The 16510-nt window shown below is 36.4% G+C and overlaps 1 protein-coding gene across 2 annotated transcripts in view; it reads left to right on the top strand.

Annotated features, from left to right (window-relative positions):
• Positions 1-6059: 6059 nt before the first annotated feature.
• Positions 6060-16510, top strand: part of DPH5 (diphthamide biosynthesis 5) — a 41633-nt gene continuing 31182 nt past the window's right edge. Inside the window, exons 1-2 of one of the 2 annotated variants that reach the window (XM_031967169.1) lie at positions 6060-6078; positions 7023-7186. In XM_031967169.1, coding sequence (XP_031823029.1) covers positions 7052-7186 — 135 coding nt within the window. In that variant the 5' untranslated portion in view covers positions 6060-6078; positions 7023-7051. Of the gene's footprint in view, positions 6079-6147; positions 6451-7022; positions 7187-16510 lie in introns of those variants that run through there. The other variant, XM_031967168.1, reaches the window with a different exon arrangement.

Here is a 16510-nt window from a genome sequence, read left to right as displayed (position 1 = left end):
TGCTTTAAAAAGAACTCATCAATAGGAGAAAAGAACTGCTGGAACAGGGGACGAAGATAACTGAATTATGATTATGAAGTCTAAAGAATGAAGAAAGAAGTAATGGGTAAAAGTTGCAAAGCAATAAATTTAGGTTTGATGTCAGAAAAAAATTTCTAACACTCAAAACTGTATAATGGGATGCATTAGAAAGTGGTAGTTTCCCCCTTTTTGGAGATCTTCTACAAGAGGCTAGATTCCTGCTTATTGAGAAAAGCACTATGAATATTAGAAATTGGCAAATGCTACAAATTAGGGCTTAATTTATTGAGGTTTTTTTCATTGTCTAAATTTAAGAAAGTAGTATAGAAAAATGTTAATAATAATAATGCATATATATCAAACTTTAAAAATATATTGTGGATACATTTTTTCCTCCGGAAAATCATTTATTGAACATTTATCATCAGTACACCACTGAAGTGGTTGGCCACTGATTTTCCTTCTGAACTTTAAAATTATGTAAGATCAACAGTGGAAAAATCCACAGAAGTCAACAAAGAACTGAGAAAAGGCCATGAGGTCTATCAGTTAAGAAATGATTGATAATCTTTGAAAAAGTTGTTTTTGTAGGTTGGTAGAATCATGATCCAGATAGCAGGAGGATATAAGAAGTGAGTAAATAATGGGGGAAAAAATTAAGGAAATAAAACTCTTACTACTAGTTTTGAGAGCAAATGAGAAGAGGGATATAGAATGATTGTTGTTGAGTTGGAATTGTTAAGTGAAAGTTGTTTTGTTGTTGTTGTTGTTTTTAAGGATGGAAGACCACTGTATGTTTGTACTCTGTAGGTGGGGAGAAAATAATGACTAAAAGAGAGGAACTTATTAATTAGACAAATTTCCAAATCAATTAAGAAAAAATGGAATTAAGATTCCAAAAGTAGGTTTAATCTTTATAAAGAGATAGGTTAAAATGTAGAGAACTTTTGAGGTATAGCAAGCTGAAAATATAGAACTCAGGACGGGATGTGCTCAATTTTCTCAGTTAAATGGAAAAGATTATTTGCTATAAGAGTGGGAATAATTTTTTTTTTTTAATTAGCACTACCTAGGTGGCCCAGATGATAAAATGCTAGGCCTGAAATCAGGCTTAAAATAGTCCTCAGACACTTACAGATAGATATATGATACTGGGCAAATAATTTAAACTTTGCCTCAGTTTTCTCAATTTTAAAATCTATAAAAAGTCAGAATTTTACAGCCCAAGATATTCCCTGAGGCAAGCAGGGAGCAGCACTAATTATCTTGGCCTTTTGATATTAAATGAGCCTGTTATTATTTTTAAGTGGATCTTTAATACAGTCCCACCCCAGGTTGTAGGACTGAATTAGCCAATTCTTTGCATTAACAAAACCATCAAAACTCCACAGTTACTCTATCGAATCAGAAATCCAAGTTGTGATGTCAATCCCTGAGGTTATATTTCCCCTATTAAAAAAACAACAAACCTAGCATCCTTCCTCCCTAACTTCTTTTTAGGTTTAATACACTTGCTAACTGGCTAACTCTTTTTAGGGTGCGCGAATTTAGGGTTCTTTAGGAATTTAGCAACCCTATGGAATTGAGGGTTCATTAGGAACTTGTTGTACCTTAATGGAATCTTCCCACTGGAATTAGCTCAGTGTTAGCTACATAATAAAATCTTTGCCTCTTGATTTGGAGATGATCTAAGCCAGGGATGCGGAGCCTTTTTTCTGCCAAGGGCCATTTGTATATTTTTAATATCATTCTTGGGCCATTCAAAATTATCAGTTTCTAGAACTCAGTGGTTGTTGTGCCTTTTATCATCACCTTGGTTGTTTTAACAATTTATTTCATGTGCCTTAAACAGGCCAAGGGCTGAATGCCTACAAATTTTTTTGAGACATTTTCTGACACTGGCCCATAACCCCAGTATACTTTTATGGTCCAACACTCTCCCAACCCAATTTTTGGTGAAGAAATTCCATCATATATATATATATATATATATATATATATACACTTGTGTATATACATACGCATATGCATACACACACACACAAACATACCTACAGGCAGAATCTATAAAATGAAGAGAAAAACTTGTCTTTAGGCACAAGAGTAACAGATGAAAAAGAATTTTTATTGAATTCAGAAACAACTTTATTTTTTTTTAAAAAATTAATGACATAGATGTTGATTCCAATTTTTTTCAATGGAATAAAAAGTGACAAACATTACCATAACTCTTCCTGTGTTCACTAAGAATTTATCATTAAAAATTTAAGTCCCAAATAAACTTTATCTCTGTAGTTAATCTTGATAGCCAACTAGATAGGAAAAAGCTCATTTGGAAATAGGACAATTTTTGTATTTGGATTTTAATATCTACCAGTCAACATTTCCTTATTGTCCACTATGTGGAGAATATTACACTCTATAATACAGAATGAAAAAAGAGAATTAGATAATATAGTCTTTTGTTCCTAAATTTAGTTAAAGGAATAATAACATTAGAATTTCATATAACTCCATAATTCTGTGCTTATGTTAGTGTTAAAAGGACTGTATTTATTGTATTAATCATTTCAAACTTTAAAGTAGACAAATCTTTTATTCTTTAAGGAAAATAATCACATTATACTTTATTTTGTCTGTATGCATTTCACATGTTTCCATATAATATGTTAATGAGATGAAAACATCAGCTTTTTTTTTTCTGAGGCAATTGGGATTAAGTGACTTGCCCAGGATCACACAGCTAGGAAGTGTTGTGTCTGAGGTCACATTTGAACTCAGGTCCTCCTGACTTCAGGGCTGGTGTTCTATCCACTGGACCACCTAAGTTGCCCCTAGAACACTAACTTTTAAGGAAAATTATGCTTTTATTTAATGAAAATATGGTATAGCAATTTTTAACATTTCTCTAAATTCTTGAGGAATGTTAAAGCAACATCATACTTTAATTATGACATCTTGATGAAATTGTACTGAATATCAACGTGAGAACTAAAAATATAAATCAATATTTCTCCTTACAAAATGATTCACTGGGAATATGGAGGTTAAGGGGCCAGCTGCATAAGAAAGTTATATTCCCTATTCACACACAGGTCATAGAGAGTTTAGATGAACACACTGACATCCTTTTAATAGACCAATAATAATCTCAGACAGAGGTATTGAAAGACAACTTTCTCTAGAACGGAATGTGATTTCAATGCTATGTTATGCTGTGCTATTGAATTTTATAGTACAGCATGACACTTTTGTGTGGTTGAAATGGAGGGAAAGCCATCAAATTCACTTTAAAAAGCATTAACATCTCAACTATTGACATATTTCCTTACATATGATTATAAGGGATCAGATCAGAATAAAAGAAAGAAATTTTCAATAGTGTAGATATTAAATATTAAAAATGAGTTACTGGCAAAATTAGTAAAAAAAAAAATTGCTTCAAAAAAAAGTTTTTTAAAAAGCATCAATTCTTCCAAGTCTACAGTGATTTATATCTCTGTGTATTGTCTTCCCATTACAATGTAAGCTCTTTGCCAGGAGAGATTGTTTTATTCTTTACACTTTCCTATGAAGCGCATTGTCTGACACACAATAGGTGCTTAATAAATGCTTTATTTAGTTTAAGAGTACAGTAGATGAGCTTAAGGTTCATTCCTTGTCATTCTATTGGTTAATGGCCTCAGACACTTAACACTTCCTAGCTGTGTGACTTTGGGCAAATCATTTAACCCCTATTGCCTCAGCAAACTAAAATGAAAAATAAATAAAATTGGGATGATAATAGTACCTACCTCTACAAGTCACCAAGATAATCAAATTATAGAACCCAGGCAAAGTTCTTTTCAAACCTTAAATCCCAAATAAATTTGGTAATTGCCCAAGGCCACACAGCAAAGGAACCAGTATTTGAACTCAAGTTTTATTATTACAAGTTCATTGTTCAATGTTCTTTCCATTGTACCATGCTACGTTCAACAATACATCAAGTCTCTGCAATATTATTATATGTTATATACTATGGGTCTAATGTGTTATCCCAAATCCCAAGAACTGGAAGGAATTAATCACAATGGTCATCTTATCTGATCTGTTGCTGAAAAAGAATTTCCTCCACAACATGCCTGACAAGTGCTCTCCCAACCTTTACTTCAAGACCTCTGCCTGTTTCCTTGGCTTCCTTCAAGATTCAGTTTAAATTCTAGCTTCCGCAAGAAACTTTTCCATAGTTCCTTGAGGATGCTATTGCAGCCTCTTCTTCCTTCCTCTGAGATAGCCTTCCATATATTTTGTGTATATCTTGTATATACCTAGTTATTCACATGTTCTCCTCTGATGTTCCCAAAAAGCAGGGGCTCTTTTGGCATTTCTTCCTATCTCTTGTTAATTATAGGGTCTAGTACAAAGTAAACACTTAAATACTTGCTGAATGAATCTTATAATCACCTTAAAGTATCAACTTATTTATTAGATTGTAAAACTTCTTGAAGTCAGTGACAATCCTTTGCTTCTTTTTGTATGTTGAGCACAGTGGGTTCTTAATAAGTATTGCTTGATTGAATTCCTTAGTAGTTACACTGATTCTGTTCTTTCCAGCCTAATGATCATCTACTTGATAGGAAGACAGAAAGAAAATCTAAAATAGTAGCTTTCACTTCATCCTTTTACAATCTACTTGTGTAATTTTAGAGAACCCAGGATGGAATTACCTTCAAGCCAAAATGAAAACTTGTAGAATCTTAGGTTAGGGAAGCTATTTTACTTAAATATATATGTTGTGGCATAACTACAAAATGCAAATATCATGGGATAATAGGATTAAAGATTTAGGGCTGGAAAGTCAATAGTCTAATAACCCCATTTTACAGATAGGAAAATTAAAACTTTTAAAGTATTAAGGAAAAAAAAAATGACCACATCCAATAAATCTGCAAATAAATACTGGACAAAATATTTGCCCATCAAATTTTATTAAAAAATTTTTGGGGGGATCAAGTAGATAGGCTCCTCCAAGCACCTTTCTCGTATCTACTGTTCCCCATTGCTTCTAAAGGAAAATGAAGGACATCAGTGAGAGATGAGGGATAATATAAGTGGCAAAGTGTCAAGAAACCTCATTTTCCCGAGTTTAAATCTGTTCTCCAATATTTAATATCTGAATGACCCGGAGCCTTTTAACTCCGTTTACCTCAGTTTCCTCCTCTGTAAAGTGAACTAGAGAAGGAAATGCCAAATCACTCCAGTTTCTTTGCCAAGAAAATGGAGTCACAATGTCTGAAACAATTGAATAAACGTTTTGCTCTCTCTAAAAAAATAAAATAAAAAGGACATTGCGAGAAAGTTGTCATTTCGAAAAGAGTGGAAAAAGTGAAAAGCTGGTTGTGTATTATTTTTTTTAAAAACAAATTTTTCCTAGCCAGAGATTCTACACTTAAAAAACCCTAAAAGCTGAAACCACAAAACGTGACTGGCTAAGTTTGTCCACCTTCATAGTTCAGTGCTACTTTGTAAAATATATTCTCTTAAATCTAAAGCTGTTTAAGGATCAGTTTCCCCGGCCACCACCTGATAAAGTACAGAAAAATTAGACCGCAAGAAAGGATGTAAATATCCACGAGCCTCGTTTCTGCTGCTGCGGAGAGTTTGAATAGAGGAGTTTTTTAAAGACAGAAGTAAATGTTGTGATATCGGAGATCACGCTCTAAGCGGGGAATCCCTGAGGGAGTGAAGGTCGAGGGGAAACACGGGTCTCTTCCCCAAAGCAGGAACAGGGGGGGACGCCAGAAATTGGGGGATGACTGGAGCGGGGCACTCCCTTTTCTGCCCCGGCAAATGAAACCGGGTCATTGAGGGAAAGAAGGGGTGGGTGAGTCACCAAAGAGGCGGCCCCTGAGAGAAGGGGTAGCCCCGGGAGAGACCCTCGCACGCCGGGAACGGAGCGAGGCGCGACGGCACCCCCACGTGGGAGGGAGGCTGGGGAAGTTCTGGGCCCCGCCCCCAGGGCACGCGGCCTTCCTCTACTGGCGGCCCGGGCTCCTGGCCCCCGCGCTCGGCTCGGTACGGCGGCGCCTTCGCTCCCCTAAGCCTCAGACGGGGAGATTTAAACCGTTAGCAAGGGGGGCTAGGAGACAGGAAGGGAGTGGTAGACATAGGGGGGGCCGCTCAGAAAGGATACACCGCTGTTCCCTCGGCCCTCGCCTTTACTGTCCGGTCCCAATTTCCAAACCATTCTCGTCCCTCTCTCCTCCCTCAAATCTCCACTCCTCTCCCCGCCCATAAGAGACGTAAAAGCGCCGCAAAATGCCAGTCGCTTTGCGGCGCCGTAAATCAGAATCGGGCTGCGTGAGGAGGTGGGGTTGTATCTACAGCCTTTCCCTAAAACAAGCTGTCGCCGTTCCCGAGGCCTGCTCTTTGTGAATCCGTCAGCGGGTAACCCATTGCCCTTTCTGAGCGATCGGGGGAGGGAGAGGACGCCAGGACGTTGGTTAGAGGAGCGGGAGGGACGGGGGGAGTGTAGGGAGAGAGAGATTGGGAGTCGGAGGCCCCGGGTTCGAGCCGGGGCTTCGCCGTTGCCCTTCCCCCCTCCCCCCCCCCCCCCCCCCCCCCCGGGCACCCTCAATCTCGGCCTCTCTGTTTACTTCTCCAACATATGAGGGAGGAGGGTCGGGAGCTCTAGCGCCTAAAGATGTGGGGGAAGGGAGGCTGGACAATGAATAGGGGTCTTTTTAATGGATGACGCATACGTTGCTTAAAGCCCGGGCCGCGCGCCGAGACCCAAGCACGTAGTTCTAGCGTCTTCTACCCTTAGAGCTGAAAGGACCCCGGGGATCGTCGAGTCTGGGGGGGAGACCGAGCCCCGAGGTCGTGGGGTCGGGCCTTAAAGAGATGACGTCACCCTCCGACTGCTCCCCGCTCCGCAGCCATGCCCGGATTCCCACCCAGGGCCTCCCCCTTTGAACCTTGCGTGGTCTGTTAGCCACCCTTGTGATTTTTGTCCCCAGGCCCGTCCTCTGCTGCTTGGGTGCTGACCATGCTGTACCTGATTGGCCTGGGCCTGGGGGATGCCGCGGACATCACTGTGAAGGGCCTGGAGATTGTCAAGAAATGTAGCCGAGTGTACCTGGAGTCGTACACCTCCATCTTGACGGTAGAAAAGGAAAGGCTGGTAGGTTCATCCCGCGTCCTCCTCCGCCCACCTCCCCATGGGAAGAAGGCCGTTTCCATCCATCTGCTTTTCGCGAAGTTAAACTGAACACGGGTTTTAATCTTTGCTCCATGGGCTCTGTAGAAACGCATTCTGCATTCGTTATATTCGTCATATAAGAATAGAAATCGTGTAGGGGGTTTGGGTTTTAGTCCCAAGTGACACAACCCTGTGGCCCACAAAATGAAAAGGTGCTTTGTCCTGCTATACAAATCCAATTCTGAAAGTCTTCAATTAAAGAAAAAAAGAAAAGGAAAGTTATTCTCTATCCTGGGACTCTTTTGTTTTAAGATACTGGCTTAAAAATCTGAGCTGTCTGCTAATGAGGAGCTAAAACGGGCTTAATCAGGGGGTTACATATTCAAATAGCAAGCAATAAGGTTTGTCCCTTTGAAGTACTCCTTGGGGAGTATTAATCTTTTCTGGCTGAATCAAATCCAGACAGATCTTACCTATTTAAGCTCATATACCCCACTGGGGTTTCGACCCAAGCACATTTGTGTAGTTGGTAGGGACAGGAATAAATTACCATAGGTTATGTTGTAGTGTACTATGCAATCTTTGAAATCTTCCTTCACTTTGAAAATATGGTTGGTTTACTGTCAGATACCCTTTAACTAGAAAAGGCCAGAAGTTGTTTGAGAAAGAGAACTAGTGGGCCTAATATATGTTGGGAGCATCAAGCAGGACTTGGGATCAAGAAGATGAAATGAAACTGTATCATACCTCAGCCGCTTAGGAGCTATGACACCCCTTAGTTCCCCCATCTTTTCTATTCCAGGCTGGCAGTCATTCTACACTGGAGGTACCTCTGCCTTGAAGCCTACTCTCATGATATATTGAATCTTTAGTTCACAAGACTATTTTGTGAGGACTGAAAATGATGTTCTCTTCATTTCTGGCTCCCTTCTCCAGATATCTCTACATCCTTCCAGCAGCCTTGACTCTTATACCTTATTCTTTACCCGCACACTCCTATTTTTCTCTACTCTCACATCTGCCCCCCTCCCCCCACATTCCTTTTAGATATTGTCTTTGAGTAGTGGGCTCCTGGCATAAGTGACCCATAATAAGTGCTTAATATAAATGCTTTATTTATTGAAAAGCAGGTAATAACTGATACCTATTTCTTACAAACCTATTGTAAGGCTGAAATGAAATGTTATATGAAATAGGCCTTTCAAGCTATAAATAACAATTTGTATTAACAATTACTACAACATGATGGAAGGTGGCAAGAGTTAACAAGAGAGTTGGCCGCCTACTTCCATACCTTCTTTGAGATTGGTGTCTTTCAAATCCTGTGATGTCTAGATGTGCTGAAGGGACTGAAAGCCCCAGAATTACTTCAGGACAACAGAATAAAAACTAAAAACTGCTATTGGAATTTGACATCTTGAAGCAGAGGATGTTTGATGCTTTTTCTTGTTTCACTAGGACCAAATCTTAGAGAAAAAGAGATGATGACAAAAAATGTAATGTAAAAATGTAAATGGGGAAAATATTTTAAGGAATATCTCTCCCTTAGTAGTAACCAAGGAGAGATAGTGAACCATCAATAATTGAAAAAGCTGGCTAAAAGAACTAAGCTAAAAGTTAGTAAGACAACATTATTATTTTTTATAATAATAATAGCTTTTTATTTTTCAGAGTACATGCAAAGATAGTTTTCAGCATGCACCCTTGCAAAACCTTTTTCTCTCTCCCTTCTACCCCTCCCTTGGACAGCAAGTAATCCAATATAGGTTAAATATGTGCAATTCTTCTAAACATTTCCACATTTATCATACTGTGCAAGAAAAATCAAATCAAAAATCAACAGTTTTTTAGAATTATTGGTTGAATTGTGCTGACTTACAGACTGGTAAGGATAGAGCAAAAAAATAGAGGTAGGCTTGAAGAGAATAAGAGGTAGCACTTAAGTACACGTCCACACATGAAATGGTTAAGCCACAAGCAGTGATATTTTTTTTGGGGGGGGGGGGAGGAGAGGAAGGATTATAGATAGGTCAGTGTTTTTTTGTTTTTTAAGGGAGGAAGGAGGACTTTAAACAGTAGGCCTGCCAGAGAAGCCAGTTGTAGTATAAAAACAAATGTATATGGAGATAGAAGATTTGGTTTCAATTACTTATTCTGTAATTTAATGTCTTTGTGACTTGTTCTTTCATTACTAGTTTCTGGGGTTGGATGATTTGAATTTTCTTACTAATGGATTTTGACTTTATGTAGTAATTCAGTAATAAGGTTCTTTAAGATATAAAGACATCCCTATATATCTGCCTATTTATTTATTTATTTTTGCTGAGGTTATTGGGGTTAAGTGACTTGCCTTGGATCATACAGCCAGGAAGTGTTAAGTGTCTGAGGCCAGATTTGAACTCGGGTCCTCCTGAATTCAGGGCTGGTGCTCTATCTACTACACCAACTAGCTGCCCTGATCCCTTTCTATCTTCAAGGATATAAAGAAGTATATACCTATATATACTTTATATATACACCATATACTATTTAGTAACTGTCCTGTTTTATATATGTATGCATATATATGTATATAATATGATAGTTCCTAAATTAATAGTATCTGCAGATGTTATGAAAGATCAGAAAGGTAAGTAAAAATCAGGCTTATAGGAGCTTTTAAGATTTACAAAGTGCTTTTTTTTCTCAACCCTGTGAGAAGGAGGCAATACTTTTCACGATTTTATATACTCAATGTATAGCAGTTAAATATTACAATCTGGGATTTGATCATAGGCCTCTTAAATACAGTTCATCTTTTTTTTTTCTACCACAAGAGAAGGGACCTTAGAAGTTCTGCTACCATTTCAGAGCAAATTAAGGTGGTGGTAGTGGTGTGTTTGCTTAAGAGTAAACATGTCCTTATATAGGGACATGAATAAAGAGCCTGGAAGTCTAGACCAGTGGTCCTCAAAGTGTAGTGCAAAGAATTGTTGGGGGTCTCTGAAACCCTTTCAGAGGATCTATAAATTCAAAATTATTTTTTTATTTCTGATATAGTAAATAGCTATAAATATAACCCATGTGAACAAAAACTCTTTGAACAGATCCTCGATAGTTTTTTAACAACATGAAGATACTGAGAACAAAAGTTTAAGAACCACTGGCTAGACTCTTTATTCACAGAATATGTTCTTCCTCATTTTGGTCAAGAGAAATTTTATGGAAAACATGAATGAGATCCAGAAAGTATACATAGTGATGGATTTGATTTGAATGAGGCCACTTAGCTTTACTTATGTTTTATAACAAATGCCATTGACTTCCAAATAGTGTTGTCAGCAATGGAAAGCAATGAACAAATTTTTAATATATATATTATATACCTAGAATATATACCTAGAAGAGAAGCCATTTACATAAATTTAATAAAAGCTTTTGTTTAGTAAAATGTAATAAGCACATACAAAAATTATGTGGTACTGGGCAATCAGATAAGAGATCTCATTAAACTGAAGACATAGTTATTTAAGCTATGTCTTAAGAGATGGTTACAATATCAATTTATGGAGATAATGTACTAATTTATTTCACTAGCCAATTTCCTAGATTTCCTTGACTCCTTGACTTTGTACCATTCTCACATTGTGAACCTGGTTTCTTTATAGCTGTAGAAAGTCAAAATATTGAGCTGATTTCATTTACAACATATTATTAGTACCCAATTTCATCTGTACCTTGCTGCTAAAACTTTTCATCTCTTATTTCTAACTGCTGCAATCAATACCCTTCTTACAGACTAGCAGCTATACCAAGAAAATTGATACTGTTTAGTTTGAATTCTCTTAATTCCCTTCTTTCCTCCAGACTTTTCATTTTCTCCTTTTCCTAATTTTCAGTAAGGCTGATCTTTAGACCTTATTAATATTAATAAGTTTTTGGACCTTATTCAGACCTGCCTCCATGATCTTGCTTTTAGCATTCATCTTCTTTGCTATTCTGTATACCTCTTTACCAATGGCATTTTCTTTATTCCTCAAACATGTCCCAAATTTTCTCAATCCTAAAAAAAAAAAAGAAGCCTTCCCCTTTACCATCCACTGGCTTTACCACTCTTCTCTTTCTGTGCTAAACTGTTGTCAAAAAGTTCTATATCTTAAGCTTTTATTTTTTTGTTGACCACTTTATCACCTCTATTCTATGAAACCTATGCTTTGTGGTTACCAGTACAATATAATTGCCTAATCCAATGGCTTTTATTTTTTCTGTTCTCATCCTTAATGTCTATAGTTTTTGATATTTGTCTCTTTCCAACTCATTTTGCATGATTTTTTAGTGACTTGTCTTGTTCCTTTCTTTGAATGTAAACTCCTTAAAGATAAGAGACTATCCTGTTTGCTTTATTTGTATTCCTAGTGCTTAACATAATGTCTGATATGTAGTAAATGATTTATAAAATGATCTTTTCTATTGGATACTGTCTTGTTTTTGATCTTTTGCATACCACATCCTTCTAGTTTTCATAAATACATTTCTTTTGTATTTGTTTTAAAGGTTCCTTTTCTCAGCCCTATAACGAGTATTCCCCAAGGGTTGTTCTTAGCTTTCTTTTCATCTTTCTGTTCTTTCATCTGTGGCAGTCACTGTAATTCCCTTGGCTTTGGGTGCTTACCTTTATTCAGATGATTCCCAAATCTGTGGTCTTAGCCACTTTTCTTGAGTTCCAAATCCATATTTACTGTCTGTCTCCCTTCCTGAATACCCTACCAGCAACTCAGTCAGAAATATGAACTTATCTTTCAATTCAGCATTTGTTAACTTTTGTATAATGTATAAAACATTACATAGCTTTTTTTTAAGAGTCTGTCCTTTTGAATCTTAAGTTCAATTTAGAAAAGAAGGTGGAAGAGAGTGATAGAACATATACTTATTTAATTACAATATGAAACTCACAAAGATAAGAAATTCAAAAAGAATGTACTAGGCAAATAACTTATGGTTTAATTTTCTTTCTGTGGTATCACCTTCATGTGGCTTACTATATTTTATCGTTAGAATTATTTTTGACTCTTTCCATTCCTTTAGCTCTCATAGCCAGTCACTTTCCAAGTACTGTTCATTCTACCTTTGTAACATCTTTCCCATGTGTCATTCAACAAGTATTTGTTAAATACTTATGATGTGCTTAGTCTGGGCCTACAAAAAAAGGGGCTGCTCTAAAAGCATACATACTAATGGAAAAGACATTTTCTAAATAGATAATGATATTGAGCAAAAAGGTAACTTGAGTGAAGAAGACTTGAATGACTGGAGGAACTAGGAAGGCTTCTTTTTCTATTCATATTATGTAGTGTTCTGGTTTAGCTTTCTAGAGATCTTGAGACCAGCCTTAGTGTCAGCAGAGTAATCACCACGAGAATAGTCAGGGATAAAGTCCAGAAATCTTTATTGTCTCCTTGTCCAGAGTCTGGGCTAGCTTTCTGGAGGCCCTTCAGATGGGCCTTGGTCTCAGTGGGGGAAGTAGGAGAGCTGCCTGGAGCCTGATCGAAGATGGAATGTCTCTCTTAGTCAGAGGGCTTGAACTCCAGCCTCCAAATCCTTTGTCCTTTCTGAGTCTGTCTCCGAGGCTGTTCTATCCACTCTCTAGATCTGATTCTTAAATACTCTTATTACAATTAAATCCATTCATCATACTGAATATAAGCCAATCATTATATCACTAGGGAACCATTATTTGTTATAAGATTAATTCAATTATACTGAACTAGAGAATTATTAAGCATCATGCTAAACTAGATAACCATTATATTATCAATTCCACTGAGTTTTAACACCTTGTAAGAATCCTTGTTTCAAGTATACTTCTCCAGAGTTCTGGCCCATTACAATATTATTCTAGCACACACTTTCATTTCCATCTGTCTAGATTTACTTTCAAAACTTCCTGATTCCACTACAATAGAAAGATCTTTTAAGTACCTATTAGGTACCAGATATTGTACTAAGCTCTAATACAAATACAGAAGACAAGATTTTCCTATTCATCCTTCCCAGTTCATTCTTGGTTTATACCACTGCCAGAATATTATATTCATAGATCTAATCACGTTATTCTGCTATTCAGAATCTTTAATGCTCTGTTTTATAATATTTAGATTTATAGCTGAAAAGAACTATCTAATTTTATAAATCAGGAAAATCGGGCTCATTGAATTTAGATGACTTATGTCACAGTAACTGGTACTTTAAAAAAGGTTTCTTTGACTGTATAGCTCTAAGTGTACTTCCCACTGTGCCACACAGTCTAAATTTTTCTACATGACAATGCTCTAACATCCCTCTAAATCTTTTCAGTTTGATTTTACATACATTCACTTTATTTTTTATATTTTTATTTTCCTCATTTACATGTAAAACAATTCTTTTTTTTAGGTTATACATGTACATTCATGTTTTACATATTTCCATATGAATCATGTTGGGAGAGAAAAATCAGGACAAAAGGGGAAAACTACGAGGAAGAAAAAAAAAGGTGAAAATAATTCTCTGGATATTGATGGCATTTTCCATCCAAATTTATTGGGATTGCCTTGGACCACTGAACTGCAGAGAAAAACAAAGTCAGTCATAGTTGATCATCGCACAATCCTACTGTTACTGTGTACGGTGTTTTCCTGATTCTCTGCTTCACTCAGCATCAGTTTGTATAAATCTTGCCAGGATTTTCTAAAGTAGGCATTCGTCATTTTTTTGTATAACAGTAATATTCCATTAATTTCATACATCATAACTTATTCAGCCATTTCCAAATTGATGGTCATCTACTCAATTTGCAGTTCTTTGCCACTACAAAAAGAACTACCACAGACATTTTTCATATGAAGGTACTTTATAATTTGTTTGGGATAGAGACCTAGTAGTGGGTGCTGGTAGATCAAAGGGTATGCACAGTTTTATAACCATTTGGGTATAATTCCAAATTGCTCTCCAGAATGATTGGATCATTTCACAACTCCACCAACAAAGTATTTAGTGTTCTGCTTTTCCCCACATTTCCAACATTTAACATTATTTTTTTCCTGTCCTCCTAGCCAATTTGATTGGTATAAGGTGATACTTCATAGTTATTTTAATTTGCATTTCTCTAATGCTGATTTAGAGCATTTTTGTATGATGATAGATGGCTTTAATTTCTTCATCTGAGAATTTTCTTATTATATCTTTTGATCATATATCGGTTGAAAAGTGATTTGTATTATAAATTTAAGTTAGTTCTCTATATTTGAGAAGTGAGGCTTTTATCAGAAACATTGGCTGTAAAAAATTTTTCCCAGTTTTCTGCTTTCCTTCTAATCATGGTTGCATTGGTTTTGTTTGTGCAAAACCTTTTTAATTTAATGGAGTTACAATTATCCATTTTGCATTTCATAATGTTTTCTAGTTCTTCTTTGGCCAAAAATTCCTCCCTTTTCCAAAGATCTGATAGATAAACTATCCCTTGCTCTCTTAATTTGCTTATAGTATAATCCCTTTACACCTAAATTATGTGCTCATTTCGATCTTATTTTTGCATGGGGTATGAGATATAGAGCTATACTGAATTTCTGTTTCTGACATTTTTGTCAAATTACTAAGTCCTTATCCCAGAAGCTGTAGTCTTTGGGTTTATTTTACATTCACTTTAAAGTCTAACCAAATTGTATTACTCTCTGCTCCCTGAACTTTCACCCCTTCATGCCCCTGATCTTGCTGATTCTTATACCTGGAATGTCCTTTCCTTCTCTATTAATTAGAGTCCAATTCAAATGCTTCTGGGATCTCAGAAGGACCTTTTGAGGTCAGCTAGGCTACACATAACCTCATCTTAACTGAAGAAACTAAAGTCCTAGAGATTTTGTGGCTTAACTCAAAGACATAGGAGTTGGTAGTAGCCAGACCTTTGAACAAATTCATCTTTCCTTAACTTGCCTCACTTAATAGTAACTTTTCCCTTTAGACATCAGCATTTTATTTTGTGACTAATATACTTTTTATATGATTTTTAAAAATCATATACTAGACTATAATCCCCATGAGGACAGTGACCAACCATATCTTATCTAAATTGGATCTCTTCTAGTGCTCAACATAGAAAATTGCACATAAACTCTTAGTAAATTTATATGGTGAATGAAATGAAGGGGGTGTCAAGATGGTGTTTTGGGTTTAGGGAATGGAGCGAGGAATGTCAGGTGTAAGCACAGGATATGTTAGATAAATATTTTAGTTTGGCTAGATTATAGAGTTAGTGAAGAGGGAATTTAAGAAAAAATTGAAAACAAAGGGTGGTTGGAGCCAGATTGTAGAGTCCCTTTAATGCCATGCTAATGAGTATGAACTTTAATTTGTGAGGCACCACAAAATCAATAAAGGGGCATGATCATATTGAGGGATTAAAAGTATTAATCTGGTGATAGGTAGGATGAATTGGAACCCAGCTGGGAAAAGAATATACCTCATTCAGTATAAAACAGTTTAGAGTAGAGGAGAGAGAGTACACCATGAAGGTAATCAGTATCACTGTTTTTGTTTTTGTTTTTTAAATAAAAAGGACAACCCAGTATATTATATTTTACTATCATTTGCGATCTTACATATTACTTAATAAGTAATTTTTTTAGGTTTCATTTTCATAGTATAGTGGGATCAACATTGGACAAAGTGAGAGTTTTAGTTCCAGCTCTCCTTCCATTAACTAAATAGTACATTAAGCTCATTGAGGGTAAAATCTGATTTCATTTTGTCTTTGTAACTCCTGGGTCCTAGCATAGTGGTTAGCATTTAAAGTCCTCAATAAAATTCTTGCTTATTGATTAATGGCAAATTAATCAAACTATCTATGCCTCAGTTTCTTTATATGTAAAATCCATAAATAGTGTAAGTAGAACTGGACCTAGAATTGGAATACCTGGGTTTGTATCCAAGGTTAAGCATTGTAAGTCGATATTTCTTTGACTTGCAGCTTAAAACTCGGATGTTGTAAGGATAAATTGAGTAATGTAGTTAAAATCTCTTAAGTTTAGGAAATTAGCTACTCATATTGAAAAACCAATCAGCAAAAAATTCACAATCTCAAAAAATAAGGACATGTATATCGTCGCACTTTAGTGTGAATATCGAAAATTGATTAGTGTTGCCCCATAGCTTACTTGCTTATTAAGCCAATTCATTTTGATATTACCTAGACTTTACTCAAATTCGAGTGATTTATGACCAAAGTTTCTGTGAGGAACATCTTTATCTATGGGATTTTTACTCTATTTTGATGTGTTCTAGTTTTGAGGTCTT

Source organism: Sarcophilus harrisii, chromosome 4 (genome assembly GCF_902635505.1).
Source record: "Sarcophilus harrisii chromosome 4, mSarHar1.11, whole genome shotgun sequence".
NCBI classification, from domain to species: Eukaryota; Metazoa; Chordata; class Mammalia; order Dasyuromorphia; family Dasyuridae; genus Sarcophilus; species Sarcophilus harrisii.
The sequence above is the reverse complement of the archived record's forward strand: the minus strand, read 5'-3'. Positions and strand labels throughout refer to the sequence as shown.